The sequence below is a fragment of the Vitis riparia genome, chromosome 1 (genome assembly GCF_004353265.1).
Source record: "Vitis riparia cultivar Riparia Gloire de Montpellier isolate 1030 chromosome 1, EGFV_Vit.rip_1.0, whole genome shotgun sequence".
Classification (NCBI taxonomy): domain Eukaryota; kingdom Viridiplantae; phylum Streptophyta; class Magnoliopsida; order Vitales; family Vitaceae; genus Vitis; species Vitis riparia.
This window is the reverse complement of record NC_048431.1, coordinates 8534479-8557393: the sequence shown is the minus strand read 5'-3', so window position 1 is coordinate 8557393 and position 22915 is coordinate 8534479. Positions and strand designations below refer to the sequence as shown.

The window sequence follows — 22915 nt, the reverse complement described above, 5'->3', positions numbered from 1 at the left end:
GATGTTAAAATTGTCCTATGATAAATTTGAAAAGAATTCATAAAATAAGTAACCCTTTTTTATAATTTTCCCTATAAATATAAAATATGAATTCAAATTTATAAAATCCAAACATTATAAATATATCTAAAAATAATTAAAAGTTTGTGTTGATCATTTGGGTACTAATTTTTAATGATATAGATATTATCTTTGATGATCCTTAGTTACCTTTGATTAATGAGTGTATGAAACTTGAGTTATTCTTAAATGATTAATATTTTATAATTTTTTTTTCCAATGAATGTGTTGAAATACAGTTTTTCCTATTTTTTTTAAAAAGGGTTAAACATTTTATTACAAAAATTAAATAAGTAAGAAATTTTTGAAAATCACTTTTAAAAATATATAAATTATTTAAAATAATTTGTAAACAATTATTTAATAAATATTCTTAGAAATTACTTTTTTATTATATAATATATTATAAAAAAAACACTTTTTTTATTGTTTAGATACTGATTAATTATTCTTAGAAGTGTTTATAATGAAAACCTTATTAATAAAAATATTACAAAATAAAAGCATTTTAACTAAAATCCTCACTAAATAGATTGTGCATAAGATTTGACATAAAAGACTTTTTAGGGTTTGTTTTTGTTTGTGTTTGATTTAAGTTGACAATCTTATTCCATTTATCTTGGCTTTCTTAGTTCCATTTATTAACTTTTTTAGATTAACTCAAGTTACTACATGATAGACCTAAATGACATAGTTAATTAAATAAAGAGAAGTTGAGGAAAGGCTAATTGAGAGAAATTACAGCATGAAGCGAACAAGTTGTAACTTGAATCGAATAGTAAAAAGTATTTTAAAATTGTTTTTGAAACTCTGTCAAGTGCTCAAGCAGTGCTCCTAATGCTTGTCTGATTAATTTCTCTTTCCACTTCCTAAGTATTAAAGAGAAATTAAAAAAAGATAATATAATTATTATGGACCCAATTACCATGACTTAAAAAATAAATGAATGAAATGTGAGAATAATTATAAATATCACCATCACAGGTTGTACCACATCAAATTCATATAAATGAGGAGCATGAATATAAATACTAATAATATATCCACTTGTCGACTAATCATGTCTATTTCCTTCCTTTCCATTCTTTATATAAGAGGGGCAATCATATCAACATGATTACAAAACAAGATAGTGTTGCCCTATTTGGCAAATTTAGGTTTGATTTTATATTATAAGGTTAAAGACTTCAATTCATTATTTAATTCAATTAGATGTATCGTGGGATTAAGTAGATTAGATAAAATTATTGTATTTCATTATCAATCAAACACGATAAAATTATTTACAACCAAACAATAAAATTATTGACAACCAAACAAAAGATGAGGTTATTATTCTATCAATAAAAAATGAATTAGATAAGTGATGAGTTATCTTTTTATATGAAATATGATGATTCAAAATCGAAATATCATCTACATGTATTACACAAATTATATTATTTATTTTATAAAATATATTTTTTTTATTAAATTAAATTTTTAATTCAAAAATATATAAAAATATGCCTTAAGATAATTTTAGCATATACATTATTTGATATAATATTTATGGTGTGTTTGAAAGTGCTTCTTTTCAAAATATTTTTAGTAAAAGTGTTTTATCAAAAAATGCATTTAAGAAAATCATTTATCAAATATCTTTTTATAAAATACTACAAGTGATTTTTCAACACTATAATTGATTTTTCAAAATTTTAAAAATATTTTTCTAAATTTTCTCAAATAATTAGAGTGCGTTTGATAATAATTATAAAAAGTGTTTCTAGTTTTTTTAACACTTACAATCCGTTTTGTAATGATTCTAGAAAGTGCTTTTAATATTTTTAATAGTTGAATTTTTTTATTATTTAAGTGTTAAAAATATTAAAAATATTTTTTAAAATCACTCTCAAACATACTTTTAAAAATTTGTATCTTTCAAGTATTAAAAAAATTAGAAACGTTTCATAAAATTACTTCTAAACACTTAGAGTGTGTTTGATAATGATTATAAAAAATATTTCTAATATTTCCGATACTTAAAAAAACAAAGTATTAGAAAGTCTGAAAATATTTTCTACAATCATTATCAAATGTACTTTTAATTTTTTTAAAAAAATTAAAAGTGTTTTCTAAAATCATTACCAAACGAACTCTTAATATATATAAATTATTTTTATTTATCTAATCATATAATACAATATTTTTTAATTATAAATTTTAAATACTTCGGTTAGGTGTAAATATTATTAATAAAAAAATACTTATTAAATTGTAAACTATAGTATGATTCCAGATGATATCAAGAAATTTCATACCCTTTTTTATCATAAATATTAAAATATAATATAATTATTGTTTTATGTAAAATATTTAAAAATATCATATCCTATCATTTCACACGTCGTATTCCATTTTGTCCTGTTTGAATTTTAATTATTAATTTTCAAAATCTCTCCTATTATTTTTTTATTTTTTGAATGAAGTATCCGCCCGTTTGAGATGAAGACAAACCATAATCAAATCAATGAGAAAAAGAGAAACATAAAGAATATTAGCACGTGGTCTAAGTGGGTGGACATGGTAGTAAACAAATGCTGCATAATGGATTAAGAGGTGAATTGTCTATTCCACATTGAAATTTAATAAGGACAAAAATAATAGCTGTCAGAAACATTTCTTAAAGCAGAATTACTCTTCAAAGATCTTTAAATAAATGACTGAAATGTGAGAATGCTTATAAATATCACCATCACAGGTTACACCACATCAAATTCATATAAAGACTAATAATATATCCACTTGTCGACTAATCATGTCTATTTTCTTACTATCCTAATAACTTTAATTTTGTTTTTTTACTAATCAAACTTGTAAACATTTTAGGATCTTTATTAATTTTTTAAGTTTTCTTTCTTTCTATTCTTTATATAAGAGGGGCAATCATATCAACAAGATTACAAAACAAGATAGCAATTTTAGGTTTGATCTTATGTTATAAGGTTAAAGACTTCAATTCATTATTTAATTCAATTAAATATATGAGTAAGTAGATAAGATAAAATTATTATATTTCATTATCAATCAAACACTATAAAATTATTGACAAACCAAACACAAGACGAGACTATTATTCTATCACTTATTATGAAATTTCATATCCAATAAAAAATAAATAAGATAAGTGATGAGTTATCTTTTTATATGAAATATGATGATCCAAAATCGAAAGATCATTTACATGTATTATATGAATCGTATTACTTATTTTATAAAATATATTTTTTTTATTAAAATAAATTTATAATTCAAAAATATATAAAATATGTCTTAAGATAATTTTAGTATATCTATTATTTGATATAATATTTAAAGTGTATTTGGTAGTGATTTTAGAAAGTATTTTTAGTATTTCTAATACTTGAATTTTTTATTTATTTTTTAAGTATTAAAGATGTTAGAAACATTTTTTCAAATCATTATCAAACACACTCTTGGAGTGTATTTGAAAATGTTTCTCTTCAAAATATTTTTAGTGAAAGTGTTTTCTTTAAAAATGTTTTTAAGAGAGTACTCATTAAGTAGTTTTTTTTAAAAAAAAACATTATAAGTGATTTTTCAACATTATAATTGATTTTTCAAAATTTTAAAAATATTTTTAAAAATTTCTCAAACACTTAAAGTGCGTTTGATAATAATTATAAAAAGTATTTCTAATCTTTTTAACACTTAATTTTTTTTTTATTTTTTAAGTATTAAAAAAATTAGAAACACTTTTTAAAATCACTTTCAAACACACGTGCATTTGTTAGTGATTATAAAAAGTGTTTCTAATATTTTCAATACTTAAAAAAAACCAAATGTTAAAAAGTTTAAAAATATCTTTTACAATCACTATCAAATGCTTTTTTAATGTTTTTAATTTTTTTTTAAAGTTAAAAGTGTTTTCTAAAATCATTATAAAAAAAATTCCTAATGTATATAAATTATTTTTATTTATCTAACCATATAATACAATATTTTTTAATTATAAATTTTAAATACTTTAGTTAGGTGTAAATATTATTAATAAAAAAATACTTATTAAATTGTAAACTATAGTATGATTCCAAATGTTATTAAGAAATTTCATATCCCTTTTTAATAATAAATATTAAAATATAATATAATTATTATTTTAAGTAAAATATTTAAAAATATCATATCCTTTCATTTCACACGTGGTATTCTATTTTGTCCCGTTTGAATTTTAATTATTAATTAATTTCAAAATCTCTCCTATTATTTATTTATTTTTTGAATGGAGTATCCGCCCGTTTGAGATGAAGACAAACCATAATCAAATCAATGAGAAAAAGAGAAATATAAAAAATATTAGCACGTGGTCAAAGTGGGTGGACATGGTATTAAACAAATGCTGCATAATGGATTAATAGGTGAATTGTCTATTCCACATTGAAATTTAATAATTACTTTTCAAAGATCTTTAAATATTAGTAGATCATTACCATAATATTACATTTATGGTAATGATTACTTTTCAAACATTTCTTAAAACACTTTAAAAAAAAAATTACAAACAACCACAAATATCATATTACATTTATGCATACAAATATCATATGATATAATTGTGTTTTCAATCTAATTGGACTTGTTAATTAAGATAAAGTCCTCAATCACTCATAATTGATTATAAGGATATGAGATAATAACAGACAAAAATATTATTTTGACTCATTTTTATCTTTATTCTACCACTCGTTATGTATTTTTATCTTTATTCTACCACTCGTTAGGTCATTACCATCAAATTATTTCTTATTTACCAAACTATGTCATTACGACATTCTTTACAAAAATTAATACATAGGAAATTCAACTACAGAGAATAATTGAAATTTTAATGATATTAATATTTAAGTAGTTTGTTAAATTATTTTATAAAAAAAAAATTTAAAAATCCATATTTTTTTGGACAGTGTATCTCTACACGATTCTCTTTTACTGAGTTCACTTTTTAGGGTTTTGGGTCTAATGATTCTTATTTGCAAAAGGACTGGCACCATAAGCCAGCCTCCTGGGACCCACTGCAAGAGGTCCATAGCCTATACTCCCTGAGAAAAGAGAACCAGTTACCATAGGATTTGTAAGAATAGTATAATCCCTCTCCAATGTTGCACATATCACATGCAAAAAACGAAAAAGAGGTTGAGTGGCACTTTGTGTCTTGGTTTTGTCCTTCCTACCATTTCAATCCCTGCAAGATGCTCATCCACCCTTTCTTTAATTCTTTTCAATAATGAATGAGAATTCACATATATATTTGATTTGTCCAACTTTATAAAACGCACATGATTGAGGCCCTTTATTCCCCCTTTCTTTTTCTTTATTAAAGTAGCAAAAGAAGGTTAAAAAAAAGAAAAAAGAAAAAGGTTTTAAATCATTTGCTTAAGGTACTCGATCCCTTTTTTGCCCAAACCCCCCACAATCTAGAAAAACTGTGGTTGAGGTTGTGATGATGGAAAAGAACAAGGTCTGTGGCTCACTGGTTGCTTTCAAAAGCATGGGTTGAAGAGAAGATTGAAAAAAAACAGCAACTCCTGAGAATTTCGAAATTAAGCTTAGATAGTGATTCATGATTTGACAATTGACATACTTTTTAGCACACGGTTTCTGACTGGTTGGGGACCCACGACCACAAGGAAACGATCAATGAGTCTACTCGGAGTATCGGCCATTCACATCATTTGAAAAGAGGCACCAAAGTGGACAAGTTCGCAAAAAAAAAAAAATATATTTTGCTCAAATCCAAACACAGTACATGCTGTGATAATGGAGAGGAGTAATTCTTCTCCAAAAAAATGAGAATCGTGTAGAGATACACTGTTAAAAAAAAATGGATTTTTAATTTTTTTTTTTATAAAATAATTTAACAACCTACTTAAATATTAATATCATTAAAATTTCAATTATTCTCTGTAGTTGAATTTACTATGTGTTAATTTTTGTAAAGAATATTGTAATGACATAGTTTGATAAATAAAAAAGAATTTGAGGGTAATGACATAAAGATAAAAATAAGTTAAAATAATATTTTTATCTATTATTATCTCATATTCTTATAATTAATTATGAGTGATTGAAGGACTTTATCTTAATTATCAAGTCTAATTTGATTGAAAATATAATTACCCCATATGATATTTGTATGCATAAATGTAATATGATATTTGTCCTTGGTTGTTTGTAATTTTTTTTGAAAGTGTTTTAAGAAATGTTTGAAAAGTAATCATTACCATAAATGTAATATTATGGTAATGATCCACTAATATTTAAAGATCTTTGAAAAGTAATTCTGCTTTTAAGAAGTGTTTCTGACGGCTATTATTTTTGTCCTTATTAAATTTCAATGTGGAATAGACAATTCACCTATTAATCCATTATGCAGCATTTGTTTAATACCATGTCCACCCACTTTGACCACGTGCTAATATTTTTTATATTTCTCTTTTTCTCATTGATTTGATTATGGTTTGTCTTCATCTCAAACGGGCGGATACTCCATTCAAAAAATAAATAAATAATAGGAGAGATTTTGAAATTAATTAATAATTAAAATTCAAACGGGACAAAATGGAATACCACGTGTGAAATGAAAGGATATGATATTTTTAAATATTTTACTTAAAATAATAATTATATTATATTTTAATATTTATTATTAAAAAGGGATATGAAATTTCTTAATAACATTTGGAATCATACTATAGTTTACAATTTAATAAGTATTTTTTTATTAATAATATTTACACCTAACTGAAGTATTTAAAATTTATAATTAAAAAATATTGTATTATATGGTTAAATAAATAAAAATAATTTATATACATTAGGAATTTTTTTATAATGATTTTAGAAAATATTTTTAACTTTAAAAAAAATTAAAAACATTAAAAAAGCATTTGATAGTGATTGTAAAAGATATTTTTAAACTTTTTAACACTTTATATTTTTTAAGTATTGAAAATATTAAAAACACTTTTTATAATCACTAACAAATGCACTCTAAAAGTATGTTTAAAAGTGATTTTAGAAAGTGTTTCTAATTTTTTTAATACTTAAAAAATAAAAAAATTTAAGTGTTAGAAAGATTAGAAATACTTTTTATAATTATTATCAGACGCACTTTAAGTGTTTGAGAAATTTTAGAAAATATTTTTAAAAATTTGAAAAATCAATTATAGTGTTGAAAAATCACTTATAATGTTTTTTTTTTTTTTTAAAAAAACTAGTTAATGAGTGCTCTCTTAAAAACATTTTTATAGAACATACTTTCACTAAAAATATTTTGAAGAGAAACATTTTCAAATACACTCCAAGAGTCTGTTTGACAATGATTTGAAAAAATGTTTCTAATATCTTTAATACTTAAAAATAATTATATATATATATATATATATATATATATATATATATATATATATAATTATTTTCAAATAATAAACACTTTGTATCTAATTTGCAAGTTAAAAAAATAATAATTTATGAGGTATTTTAAAAATATTTAATATATATAAGAAATATTTATTATTTTGTAAGTAAGAAACCAAAAAAAAAAAAAAAATTGCTAAGATATTTAAAAAGTATTTATTATATATTCTGTAAGTTTGAAAAAATAATAATATTTGATGATGTCTAATTTATAAGTTAGAATAAATAAAAATATTAATATTTTATGAGATGTTTAAAAATTATTTAATATATACGAGAAATAATATGAGTTTGAAATAAAGAATGATATTTATTATATATTAGGTAAGTTTTTAAGGTATTTAAAAAAATATTTATTATATATTACTTAAGTTTAAAAAAAAATATATTTTATTAGATATTTAAAAGTTATTTACTTAAAAAATACATTTAATAATAATTTATCTTTTATTTTTAATTTGATAAAAAAAATAATTATAAAATTATTCAACTTGGTCTCACTGATAAGTGAGAGAAGGAAAGAGAATGAGAAAAGTGAGTTCATCGACTAACTTTTTCATTTAATAGTCAAGGTAATTTAGAGATTTTTTAAACATAATATCCTACTTCAATTACTAAGTCCAAGGGTCAAAACACAGTTTTTCTTTAATTTGAGCTTTATTTAGAAAAAGAAATATTTTTTTCTTATTATGTAAGGGACAGATAATCATTGCGAACCTAAAAGTATTGGTGGGATACATTATACAGGCCGCGTGGCCCAAGATGATAAGTTCGGTCACCCTCAACCTTCATCATCGCTAGAAGTACTGATGGGATGCATACAGGGTGCGTTGTCCAAGATGCAGACAATAGTGTCCATCACGTGTTTCTGCATACAAGTACATGAATTTATGTGAAGGTGGAGCCTTCTCCATACCACTCTTTCATATCTGTAAACCCCACATGGAAAGGAAAACAGTTTTATATATATATATATATATTGTTGTTTGGTTCCAAGGCCACATCTTCTTGTTGGACTCCCCCAAGAGCTCCAAGAATTGGAACAGCTGGCTGTATAATAATCTATGCCCACTTGCTTTGGCCACATGGGCGAACACGCCAAGCGAGGCTGTAAATCTAGAAAAAATATGCACACACAACAGCTATTTTCTACAATGAAATTCAGAGGCTGTAAACTTTAGATAAGATACGTGGATCGACGTGCTAAGCTGTTGCAGGCAGTAGACCCTAGCTTTTTTCTGGACTTCTACAAGAACCCTAATGATAAGACATCACTTGCTCCTTTACATTATTTTCTGATAAGAAGCCATATCCACATTCTAAATCTAAAATATGTTTCAAGAAATCTTCAAGAATGAAATTCAGATGGTGTAAACTTTAAATAAGAAGCATGGACCAACGTGGTAGGTAGTAGGCCGTTTTTCTGGACTTTTATAACAACCCTAATGATAAGTCAATAACAATAATTATATAGATATTAGAAATGAAAGAAAAATCAGAGGGAGTGGAGAAAGAATGAGAAACTTGACGTCTTGTGTTTCAGTTGTACATGCTTATTTATTTATTTAATGGAAGATCAAGTTTGAAATATATATGAAATCCGAATACACTTAATTTATTTATTTATTATGGATAATGGTAAAAAGAATACTACATATTCTAATGATAAAAGAAACATCTGATTAATTAACCATGTGAGAATTATGAATTAACATGAGAAAAATCCTATAAATGATGAAGATTTTAAGAAATATTTATAATTTTTTTAATATTTAAATAATAATTTTTTTTAAATGTTATAAAAATTTAAAACGTTTTATAGAATGATTGTTAAGATCAAATCCAAAGACTTTCATTTCTATAATAAATTATGGTTTGAGTTTTGGACTTCAATTATTTAATGTTTGATTTGGACTTTGGGCTTTGCTTTGTTTTAATAAGACTTGGGTTTAATTTGGATTTGATTTGGTATATGGGCAGATTCTTTTTGGACTTGATTAATTCAATTTTTGTGATTTGGTGTTAAAGAGATATTGATTTCAAACTTTATTTTTTGGGCTATACCATATCAGTTGACTTTTAATTTTCAATATAGGCTTTGAATTGTAATTTGATCCTTGGACTTTAGCCACACTATTTTGGGTTTGGGTGTTAGACCTTTTTAATTGGAACATAATGTTTGAACATCAGCTTTGGGCTAGGTTTTTAATTTTTAGTACGAGTTTTTTAGATTTGACATTGAGTTTTAGTTATTTAATTGGGTTTGGGCCATTGATTGGATTTGGGGTATTGATTTTAATTGGTTTTGGGCTTAGAATAATTTTCATTTTATTTGGGCTTTCAAGATTTGGGTCTAGCATTCGGTTAAGGAGCTTGAACTTTAGTTATTTTAGAGTGTTTTAGACAATGTTTTCATTTAAAGTATTTTTAATGAAAGTATTTTTTCTATAAATGTTTTAGGTATAATAACACCTATCAAGTGCTTTTCAAGAAAGCATATAAATGATTTTTCAAATTTTAAAATTGTTTTAAAATTTTTGTCAAAACACTTAATTTTTTTTTTATCAAAAATGTTTTTATTTTTTATTTTAGTAGAAGCATTTTCTAAAAGTCCTGTTGGGCTTTATACAATGTTGACTATGGACTTTAGAGTGTGAGCTTGGCTTCATTAATTTTAATTTGGACATTAGGCTTTAATATTTTATTTGGATATAATGCGCAGACATTGGGTTTGGGCTTGTTTCAAATTTTGATTTGGACTTGTGATTTGGGCTTTAGCAATTTAACTTTTAGCTTTAATGATTCATTTAGGATTGAGCTTTTTTTATCTTGTTTATTGATTTAATTTCATTTAGGCTTGGAATTTCTAATTATTTTAGGTTGCTATTGGGTTAATGTGATTCCACCCATATAGTTTAAATTATGCAACACATTTAATTTTTTTTTCCTCATTTTTGTTTATCCATCATGCCATGCCATTGTACATACACATGCTTCATTTCTTTTACTTAATTAAATATTTATTTTCCTTAATCCATTAATAAAGATAGAATTTAACTTAGGCTTTGAGGGGTGTCTCACACCTTCCTAAAGTAACTTAACTTCTGAACTTAATCTTAGGAGGTGTTTGATAAAACTTAATACTAATTAATGCTTTTCTAAAACTAAATATAGCATAAAGAAATTTAGGTTAGTAGAAAATGCAATATGTGAAACATGATTCTATTAGACCTAAATTCTAGCCATCAATAATAATAATAATAATAATAATGTTTTCTCTCGTTGAGAATATCATGATGGCTTATATACATACATAAAATGTAAGCATATGCATATCAATTCCCTACATGGTAAATTGATGGAAGCTGGAAGCATGTGCGTGAAGGTGTCCAAACAGGTTACGGTTTGCAGGAGTGGGGGGAATGATAGGATTCAGGATTCAACTCCCTTCTGGTGGGATGGAGTAACAGCAATCACCGTGCTTGACGCAACGTATCAACATTTTCGCTGAGTCTATGCCTGCGAAAGAATTTTTTCTATTGTAATTTCTTGCACGTATGACTGCTGGCTTCTGCTGTGGAAGGCAGTTTAATATGATAAATGATAAGACAAACCTGCAAGATATGCCCCATGAACATAACCGTTGAAGTACTCGCTGGTATGCTCGCCTGTGAAGTAGACCCTCCCAACAGGTGCCTAGGCTTGTAAAAGACAAAAGTTAACATGACTGTCCCATTTATTTATCAAGTAATTTTGATGATGAGTTGGGGAGAAAAATAGGATTACCCTTATCCGATCGTATTCCAATCGGGAAACTCCAATAGGCCAGTTGGAGAAAGAGCCTCTGTAGAATTTGTCAGACCACCATCTGGGGACTAATATGTCTGTAGCTTCTGAAATGTCCTTCCCAAACATAGCTCTTAGGACGCCCATGATTTCAGCCTTGGTATCAGAATCAGGTTGCTGCTCTATCCTCCTTGATTCATCATCAGTAACTGTCACTAGAAGAACATTGGCTCCAGGGTACTCCTCCTCCAGTTGCTGCAGATAAACCAAAAACACTTGCCTCATGACAAACTCTCAAGAACCACCACCTATAAAAGAAGCATCTACAGAGAATATTACCTGCCAGATTGTGTAGTAACCACGCTTTTCATGGGCATAGAAGAAGAACTCTGTTCCATTGCCAGTGGGCCAGAATTTATCAGGAAACTTGAGAAATATCTTGGTGTAAACAGCCATATCAAACTGGTACATAGCAAGGATCTTCCATGGCTGTGTAATAATTAACCGCGAAAGTCAGGTTTTATAGTTTTCCTAGGCAGGGAGAGTGCAGGAGCATGAATTAAATTTCCTTTCTAATTAAAGTATACAAGTTTGAATTGAGTGGGCAGCACACCGGTAAATCAGGCTTGAAGTTGATGAGACCACTTTGAAGGACACCGATGCTGGCTGAGACCATAACATATTCAGCTCTGTAAACGGAGCCATCCTCTGTTTTAACAGTCACTCCATTCTTCGAATAGCTTATCTCATTCACCACCTATGCAATCAGCTTGTTAACATGCTACAAATGAAACTAACCTTGATTTCAGTACATCATAACATAGTGGAAGCCACCTTATTGAATTGGAGGCGAGGATCAGTTATTTCTCCAGATTCATTGGTGGTGAGGAACTGTTTGGCGACAAAATACACAACACTCTCATAACCCTTGGGATCTGCCACAAAGTAGGAATCCTCTCCGAATTTGGAGAATGTTTGCAATGGTATCGAATTCTTTAAGCTCGTCACCCGTGGTGGCTCTGAGAACTCGAAATCGTAGGCAATGTAATCGATGGCCATGTCGAGAGGGGTAGAAGGGACCCTGCACAGTCAACTTCAAGATACATTCAAGCAGCGAAAATTTTGAAGCTCACCTGGTATAGAATCCTAACTTGTACTTGAAATGATGAAATGCCAATGGGAATTGGAACTAAAATCTAAATTGAAAAGAAATACCAGTGGTTTATATCATCCAATTATGATTAAAACGTAAAGGAAAACTAATTCATTATATGGGCTTATGGGGCAAGAGAGGGAACTTATAACCCCTGCTCTTGAAACCAATTGAGCACTGATGCAAAAACCCGAAGCAACCTTGAACCAAAATGCTTTCCTCTTTTGACAAACTTGAATGGGAAATCTGAAAATTGAGGAAAAGAAATGGCTATAGCATGAAGGGAAATTCCAAGAATTCAGTGCCATGCAAAAGAAGGGGTTTTAACTTCCTCCTGATAAAACCAGTTGACATGTCACAAGTTCCATGTTGTCTCTTTAGCCAGAAACAGTGAAGGGGAAAATTCTACTGGAAAATTTTCGAGGTTTGTAATGAAAAGTAGAAACTGCTTAACTGATTTTGAAGGCGTTGGGATGCTAAGATGGAGATATCATCTTGTCTATGAGCTTTTAAATACTTTGAAACGTTTTTGATAAACTCAGAGAGCTCTTGAGCAGCGTAAAATGCATTTTGGGCCTCAGATTTCTCATAAAGTCCACCCCTGCATCAAGAATGAATACAAACCTGATAAAAGCAGAAGAAGAAGAAGATATATGATAAGGAAATGAAGAAGACAGAGAATTGAAGTGAGACCCACTTTTGTTTGTAGGCGTTAGAAGATATGTTATCATAGTTAGAGTAAAAGGTCGTGAGTTTCAGCCTGTTCACCATGTCCCAAATGGGATTCAATCGAGGACCCCCAACGCCTTCAACCCAGCTGGCTCCAATTTCCACAGACAAACCTGCAAAGTTCGTCTTTTGGATCCGCCCACCAATCCTATTTGTGGCTTCTAGTATTAATATATTTTCTATTCCAGCCTTCGATAACTTGTTCGCTGCAGATATCCCTACACTCAAGGGGGAAAAAGATCAGCTGATGGCTGATGGCTGATGGAGTAAACGTGGGTGGAGCTAGTGGAGTTAATTGAAGGCTATGTGCTTTTCAGTCCTAAGCATATGAAAAACAGTGGCAAGGCCACAGAGAAGTGAAAACTCACCTGACATGCCGGCTCCTACTATAATAACTGCGTGAACCTCTTCAGCAGCTATGGCGCTGGAAGCACTGAAAACAACTGCCATAATGGCAGTTAGAGAAGCCAACAGCACTCTTGTCTTGGTGATCAACATCCCTCCTGTCCTCAGTTCAATCTGCAATTCCATTGTTATTTATAGGCCAACAGATCAGCCTGATACAAACGGGCGTTACAGTAATCATGGATTGGTGACTGTTGGATGATACAAAAAGGCTATATCAAACCTGAGAAAATATCCTATTCAAATTATGACAAGGATGAACTGTCAAAAATTAGTCATTATTCAAAATGACTTTCCAAATCATCAGTCACACCATTAAATCTATCATGGAACCATTTCAATGAATTTACCGAGATGTTAAGCATGGATCCATTTTTCTTGTCAAGGAAAATTGGCAAATTGGCCTGAAAGCAGGAAGTACTTGTAAAAGTGTTATACTGGGTGGATACCAGAGGCAGGGCAGGACAAGGAGATACGATTAGGATGAAGCCTTTCTCTCGAGCGGACCTCCTCAGACTCGTATATTTTATATGAAACTCAACAAAGTGGGAGGAATCCTTCATATATTCTTCTAACTATTTGTTTCCAGAGGTTGTCTGCATTTTAAGGCAAAAATATGCTTCTTGTTTGACTCCAAGAATATCTTATATGTTTAAAGTAGAACACTGCTAAGTTATCTAAAGCCTGCACTCTATAAACTTATAAATAATACGCAGGAATCGACAAACCAAGCAAAAATGTGTTTATTGTCTGATTCCCCAATTAACTCCATCATTTCCTATTAGAAAACCACATATTATATGTCAGCATATATTGAAGAAAAGACAACAAACCTTGATGATAACAACACAACATAGAATAGAATGAAAGCGGTAGAACATCATATTTCTTTACGTAGTTGGACAATAGGGCCTACATCTGCATGACACGTTTTCACCATGTTGAAAGAGGACTACAAGGAGTTTTCTTCTGACTCTATTATCATGATATAGAACTCCACACCATCTCTCAAAAATTTCGGAAGTTCTGAAAAAACAAAAGACAATCACATACCTTTACATAAATTAAATTTAGGGAATAACCTAAACTTCTTTTGTGATACAAGTCTGGCAAACAAGTCAACTGCATTCTCAATGCTGTTGATTTTTTTCTTCTTTTAACATAATGTCTCCTATATTTATTACTTAATTTCCTAATGAAGCAATACTTGCATCAATTTGTTTGCTCCTAGCATCGAATACTTGATTCTTAACCAAATGAATTTCCTATAATATACTTGACATTAATGTGTTTGCTTTTAGCATGAAACACTTGATTTTTAACCAAACATATTGCACTTTGGCTATCACAAAAAATTTCAAAAGGATTATTACTTTTCTCAAAGTCCTCTAATAATCTCCTTAGTCAAAGTGCCTTTTCAGTTACTATCAATCTCCTTAACTAGTGTGTTCTTCTTCCCTTCTTGAAAAAGCTAAAAGAAATTGAACCTTTGCTACGCCCTTGGCTACCATTGGACTAAGATGATCCTTAATAATATATGTTCAATCTAAATTAGTTAAGGTTCATCATTAAAAAAAAAAAAAACCTAATTCTAATTATTTTATTTTAAATTATATTTAATTGATTAATAAAAATATAAAAATCAATATTATAATTTTTTTTATATTATTTATATGATAATTAAATATAAAAAATATAAATATTAAAAAAATCATATATGTATCATTATTTATTTCACACTATTAACATTTGAATTAAATAAATTATAATTTTAATATTAAATGTATCATCATTTATCTCATTAATCATATTCTAAAAAATTACTATCATTTCACTTCTAATTTTTTTATATTTATCCTTTTAATTTTGAATGTTTTTATTTTAAAATATTAAAAATATAAATTTATTTAAAAAACTAAAATATAAATAATAATGATAATAATAAAGTTCTAATATTTTATAAATTAAAATTAATTTGATAAGATAAATAATAAATTACATATTAAGACCGATATATCCTTGCATATGTATATTTTTCTTCATAACAATGTCTATATCAATTACATTTACAAAATAACTTTAAAATGTATATTTTTATTTATTTTATAATTTTTTTTATAGTTTTTTCAAATATTTTCAGGAATTTTAAATAATTTTTACTTCGATATTTTTGTTAAAATATCCACCGATATTTTTGTCAAAATATTCACCAATTTCTCTGATATTTTTTTATATATCTGTAAAATCTAAGTACCGATATATCCGTATTTATCGATATTTCAAACTTTGAGTAAGACATCATGTAACAAAGTTAAACTTAATTATCCCCTTACTATCCCTTTGGTGTATTGACATTGATTTGAACATTCAACCCATGTCTCTTACATCGTACATGACTTGGGTACATTAAAAGTTGCATATAAGATACAAATCATGAGTTCCTTGTAAGTAAGTAAGTTGTTCATAGTTGGTTCATGGATTTGGGCAATCCAATAGAGACTCTAGTGTACCACCTCCTAATTGGAGGGATGACTTGTCTTGGCTATCAGGATGAGTTTCTCATGATTAATGCATTAGTGTATGTAATGCACATTAGACAGGTCTTATGATGAATCATGATGCAAGATTATCAATTGTCAAATCTACCAAGCTATTATATTACACGGACTCTCAACATTGAGAGGATATTGAGTTTATGTCGAAACCAATAGGAGGCTTTTGACCTATGGGTGATCTCTAAAGTGGTCATATATATTTATGGATTGGGTTACTTTTGATAGAGGTTGGTGGTAACAAGTATTTTCAATATAAGCATCATGATACCTCATGGGATTTATACAGTGTGTCTCTTTGGGTGATCCAAAGGACAGGTGATCATGAAATTTGTGACCACAATAATTTCTTACGTGGAATTTGACATATGCTTCTTGGAGCTAAAGTGTGTTAATTGATCACATAATAAATTAAATCTGTAACTCAAAGATTTGAGAGATAATCTTGATAGGTGATAACACTACTTTGTTAGATTATAGATACCAATTCATGATAAGTCTGCATGTAGTGGATAGTAGGTTACAAACTTGAGCTCTTGGTGTCTTGTTGTAATATACATAGGGTGCTGAAGTATAGTTGACTATCTGTAGTAGGATATTAAGTCAATTTTACAATTTGATTATGAGATAGCCAGTATTCCTATGAGTCCTAGTGGTCCCTGTTTTGAGCTCATATTCATTGATGACATGGTTTATGAGGGTTGGATGAGTTTTTAGTTCACTTTTGTGCACAAGGGCGTTTTTGCAATTCGCAAAGTTGCACAAGGATAATTGAGTGTAATGTTTGGATTTGGCTAATTGATTAATTAAGGTTTTGTATAGTTAATTAATCAATTAACAACATTTTTAGGCTAAATTAAGTGACCAAAGCCCATGGTGGGCTTAAGTGACTTAAGCCCAACAGGAAACCTATAAATACCCCTTTAGGGGTTAGAGTTTCTAGGTTTTGTCATTTCTCATTTCTTAGTCCATAGAGAAAACTCTAACCTCCACCCTTGAGGTCTCCACCTCCACCATCTCAATCCTTAGACATAAGGAAGAGTCATCAGGCAGAAGATCTTGGGTGTATGAGAAATGCACTGAATCACATAGGTCGCATACACGGGAACCACATGAGATGCGCATAGGCCACATGCACAGGAATCGCACGCAATGTGCAAGGGAATTGCACGGGACGTGCACGTGGGTAGTTGCATGAGGAGATATTCTACAGTTTTTCTAGGCATGTTCTTCACCGCAAGAAATTGATTTGGGAATATCTAGATCCAGGTATGAACATTCTCTAGATATATGTTTTCTATGGTATCAATATTGGTTTTTGAATATATGGTTTCCATTACGATAGATTTAGAAAGCCTAGGATAGGTTTTTATGCACCCTATGAGATCCAAGACATGAGAACAAAGTAATCCAAGGTTCCCAACAGGTCAATCAATTGACTCTCAAATTGATTTCTAGACGATGACTATTACCTAATCTAAAAACGATGTGATTAATCTTATTTTGTCAAGGTACCTTACATAATTAGAAAAGACATAGGCATAGATCCACCTTCTTGGAGTTGTCACTATTAGACCATGGCACATGGTGCATTTAGGTACTTAAAGATCCATTTTCTTTCTCTCTAGGATAGTGGATGTATTTGCACACAACACTTGATGCTTGAGACAAATCTAAGTCATTTGCAATTCATTGCATACACTAAACTTCCTTTGGCATGCGTTGGGATAAGGGGCATTATCCACTTCATCTTTTTGAACTTGTGAGGCTAGACACTCATTTTAAATGAAATATTAGACTCTATTTGGTTCCTAAAAAACTTGAGGGAAAATGGGAAGGAAATAAAATAGAAAGAAAAAGTGAAGAAAAATAAAAAATAAATTTAAAATCAATAAATTATTTTTATATACTTATTCAAATTCATTTAACTTATGAAAATTATATGTGATTTTTTTTTTCGTATTTTCTATGATGAAATTAAATATAAGAAAATAATTTTTCTTTATGCTATGTTTGGTTCCCGAAAAATGCGAGAGAAAGAAAATTGGGAGGAAAAATGGAAGGAAAGAAAAAACTAAGGAAATTAATATAATTTTTTTCACTTGTTTGGTTATCCATGGAAAATTCAAAGGAAAAAAAAAAAAAGAATTCATTTTCTTTTGTTTGATTAACCACAAAAAAAGTTAAGGAAAAATGGAAGGAAAACAAAATCAACAATTTGTCTTAAATGGTTATCAATTTGTTGAATAATAAAATAAATTTTGTGCTCTTATTTTCTAAAAATCAGTTTTACAAAACTACTGTAGAAACATATAACTAACCCACATCCTAACTCAAAACATTGCTCTTTACTCACAGGAATTTATGTGAAAATCAATGCTTAGATAAACCAAATTCAATAATCCTAGAAATCACTTGCAAGCAACCGAATTTCCAGCAAATTAACACTGCATTTATACACTTTTTGTAGGGCCTCTATACACCTTGCTAAAAGAATACACATCTATTATGTCCTCACTGTTGCATTAATCCACAAGATGCCATTAATCCAATCACAAACTACACTAATCCAATGGCAAAATGGGTGAGCAAAATCTACACTACTCACCCTGGAAAGATAATTAAATAACATGCTGAAAAGATAGACAAATAAAAAAAAGTTTCTATCACAAAGGAATAAAAAGAAGTTTCCATAACAAACAAATAAAAAGAAGCCCTTATAGCAAATGAATAAAAGAAGTCTTCATAAGTCTAAAAATATAATAGATCAATTTCTAATAGTCAACTATCATCCATGAGTTTTGATATCAAAACTTCACATATAGCCCTAAAACAAAAGTAAAACTAAAAATAAAAATAATCTCCATCTCAAATTAGGCATAAAAAAAAGTAGGTCCAAATTTAACTGACAACCAAAGCTTACGCCTATCAATTGGACAAGCAAGGAAGGGTCGAGTTGCACTCACATCACTGGTAAGAGCTTGATATGCTTTCATATGAGATACATCACTCATGCCTCCAATCTTAGCATTCTCTTCAAACAATTGCTCTTCTGTATAATTTTGAAGGTTACTTCTATCAAGAGCTGCAACAACTACATTCATTCCAAATCTAATTGACTTTAATTCTTCACTTACAATGTCAACATATTTTGTTTTTCGTTTTTTTGTTTCTTTCTTCGATTTTGGTGTAGAAATAGATGCATCTGCAGATGAGAAAGATGTCTCAGTTGTTGCTTTATTTTCAACATAAGCAAATGTTTCATCTCTGATCCCATGTTGTGATGATCCTAATGGAATTGTGCCATCCAAATTTTGTTCCTGGGCCTAACGAAGCTGTCTTTCTTTTGCACTTGCAGCAAGACTTCTGTTGCTCGATCTTTTCCAAGAAGAATGAACAACTTATCATAATTTCTAATAGGTTTGTATCTTAGCTGAGATGCTCCTGGATGTGCTTTTTAACATCATAAAAAAAAAATATTAACAAAACTCAAGTTCAATTGTGATAATGTCTATTAGAAATTTTTAGCTTTACATTACGTGCAAAATTTTTATTTCTAATAACTCAAAAATAATAATTAACTCACCTTAGTGTAAGTAGTCCATACTTCCATGGTAGCTTCGATCATTTGAGTTGATTCATTGAAACCAAATCCACTATCACTTTGTAAAACTTTTTGAGCAGCATAAAAGCTTTTTTTTTTTAAAGGTTTCATTCTATTTTTAATGTGCTTAGAGTTACAACTCAATTCAAAATTTTCCCCAATTTCTCAAGCAACTATTGCATAAGCTATCTTGGTGAAGACTCCTCATATCTTTTGCCCTTTATGCACTTGCTCCATTAATCAATCAACCAAAAAGTTGTCCATTTCATCAATCCAAGTCAAGTTTCTTTTTTCACTTACACTTTTGTGTACTTCAAAGCCTTCACTATGTTATCTGAAATAATAATACATATGTAGATATATATATATATATATTCAAGAGGAAGAGATATAATAATACCTTCATTGTAATTCATTTAAAGTGTGATTTTAACTAGAGGAGTTATAGTTCTAAATACAATCATTGTACTTAATATGAAACACAAAAAACTATACAAGAAAAGAGCCATAAAATAAAAGGACTCATCAACGGTTTCTATTGTAATCTTTTCGAATATCCATGGCTATTTTCTCCCTTAAGATTTCTCATTCCTTGCATTTTTCAACTAAACTCAATACCATTGATTCAAACTCCACTTCTTCGCTAAAAAGCTCTCTATCGAACTCCGCTATTAATATTTCATCTGGATCAACACCCATGAGATAGTTATGGAGAATACAACATGCTAGTATAATATCAGATTGTGTGTCAATAGGGTAATGTGGCTCCATCCCACTAGCTATTATTGGAAACCTATTATTCAAAACACCAAATGCTCTTTCAATTGCATTTCTCAAGGACGAGTGTCGAAGGTTGAAAACCTCTTGAGCATTTTCTGGTTGATGAACACTATACTCTTTTAAATGGTAACAAGTACTTCTATATAGGGTAAGAAATCCAGTTTTTAGCTAAAAACCCGCATAAGCCAAATAATATTTACCTAAGAAGCATAGACAAAGGATCTTTGTTATTAGTAATAGTCACTTGAGCTAATAAATTATGTTATTATCTAATTACCAATAATCACCTTGCGGAACAATCAATTTATCAAAATCTCTCATTAATGCATTATCTAGGATTCTCGAGTTTGACGCAAATCCTTTCCAACCAGGTAAAACATATGTGAACTTCAAGTCAAAGGAACATGTTGCTAAGACATTTTGTGTTGGATAGTACTTTCACCCTCGATACCTTTGTACAACATCATTTGACACTTTTACACTAAAATGTGACCCATTAATTGCCCCTATGCAATCCTATAAAGAAACTAAATTATTAGTTTATTTTGAAATATAAATAATATTATAATGATGTTTATTAGATAAGTAAGTTTACCTTAAAGCAGGACCAAAATTTGGTACTATCCTTGATTTCTTGAGGGCACTTTAATCCATCAGGCTACTTTAAGAAGACATCATCTAAAGATATTATAGCTGTAAGAACTTGATGAAAGTGACGACTAATAGTTTCACTAGAACGCTTGAAATAAAATTTCATAGTTCTATTCCTTAAATTATGACCAATAATGTGAAGGAATTTGACAAGTTGTTTTTCCACATTACTATGTGCACTATTTCTAAGACGACCTATTCCCTGAAGAATGTTTACTAGTCTTGCAAATGCATCATTTCTCGTACGTAGTTGATTATAACAATCTTCATTATCCATTAGTGTAAGTCTTTCCATCAAAGCATGTTGTTCATAATCTCCTTCATTAGAGATTGATCTCTCTAAATAGTTTGAGCGATGATAAACTGAAACAAGAATTGCCGCATATACAGTATACATAACTACACAAGTTGCAACCCATCTTCTAAGTCTTTGCCACTCTTCATTATAAGTCTACATGATAGCAAAGTAAGATGAATGATTTAGTAAAGCCATTAAGAAAAGTAAGAGGAATTGAAGTATTATGATTAGGAAGAAAGCTAATGGGAACCAAAACATTTTTCTATGAAGGTTTAGGAGAGAAAATTTGTGAAATAGGCGCTAGAACTTGAAAAGGGTGTGACTGTGACAATGGTTGTGCTAGAACTTCATGTGTATGCAGACTGGAATTCTTATATACAATGCCATGAGATTCTAGTATTATTGCAACCAAAATAATTTGGATTCAGTCTTTCTTATAGTAGCTTGGTCTCAACAGATGCATAGAATATATTGACCTAGAATGCAGTTCTCTGAAAGACTCAAGGTGATCGAACGATTTAACATTCAAATTTCTATAAAGTAATGGTGTGTTCTCAATAGTTGGAATATATTTTGCCTTGTGGTGACAACTTAAAAGGTTATTTTCAGACCTTGAAAGAAGGAAACATAGAACTCTTCTTTTTCAATTCAGTTTCTAAACTTTGTGTTGGATGTATACCTCATTGACAGGTTATATGCATCAGTAGTAGTGCTTCATTAAGCAATACAATCCTAACCATCTGGTACATTTGGTCCTACTATTCAGGTTGTGTCTTTGCATATCTTTCCTTAGTTTTTTCTTTCCTTCTTTCTCTTTTATTTTTTTCCTCCAAAACCGAGTTGATGCATATGTGGACCACTTTACTTGAGATCTATTTGGTTCGGGTTGGTCTTGGTTTGGGATACTTAAATAGAGGGAGATAGATTTGAGAATCAATATTCCTAGAATGAGAAACTGTTCATGCTAGGATTTGAGAATCATCAGCTATTGACCTTGTTACTATAAAGTCATGGCATGGGCCATCCATTGGTTTTTCATTGGCACAAGGCCCTAAACCTTTGTGGCAATTTTTGGAGTAGTAGTAAACTTATACATCTTATCGGCCTTCATGTTGTTTGCTTTTCCTTCATTTTTTTTTCTTTTATATATATTAAATTATCATTTCTCTCACTCTTATATTTTTTGATTAATTTGAACCCATAAGGCGATTGTGGCAAGCTTAATACTTATGAATCTTTTAGAGGAATGAGAATTTCTAGAAAAACTAAGAACCAATCTCTAATAAAGAAAGCATGGCAGGATCCAAATCTGCATGTATATTGTGTGTTTAGCATGTTCTGTGATTTTTAATGTGTTATTTCTGAGAAATTATGTGTATGTGGGTAGGAAGGGGGAGTTGAGTTGGAGCAGTAGAGGAAGC

At 29.1% G+C, this 22915-nt stretch overlaps 1 protein-coding gene across 1 annotated transcript; it reads right to left on the bottom strand.

Moving 5' to 3' along the window:
- Positions 1–10818: 10818 nt before the first annotated feature.
- Positions 10819–13709, bottom strand: LOC117924670 (polyamine oxidase 1-like). The gene is made up of 9 exons (XM_034843375.1): positions 13573–13709; positions 13173–13422; positions 12930–13076; positions 12157–12403; positions 11936–12079; positions 11662–11811; positions 11323–11577; positions 11151–11232; positions 10819–11055 (listed from the first exon to the last, which is right to left on the bottom strand). Exons 1-9 carry the CDS (start codon positions 13700–13702, stop codon positions 10976–10978), a joined length of 1485 nt encoding a protein of 494 aa, XP_034699266.1. The 5' UTR covers positions 13703–13709; the 3' UTR covers positions 10819–10975.
- Positions 13710–22915: the final 9206 nt, after the last annotated feature.

Coding starts and splice junctions, on each gene's coding strand:
- LOC117924670 (XM_034843375.1), bottom strand. CDS start 13,702: ATGTTGATCACCAAGACAAGAGTGCTGTTGGCTTCTCTAACTGCCATT. Junction 13,423..13,572: donor AGTAGGAGCCGGCATGTCAG/GTGAGTTTTCAC, acceptor CCTTGAGTGTAG/GGATATCTGCAGCGAACAAG. Junction 11,812..11,935: donor ACTTCAAGCCTGATTTACCG/GTGTGCTGCCCA, acceptor ATTATTACACAG/CCATGGAAGATCCTTGCTAT.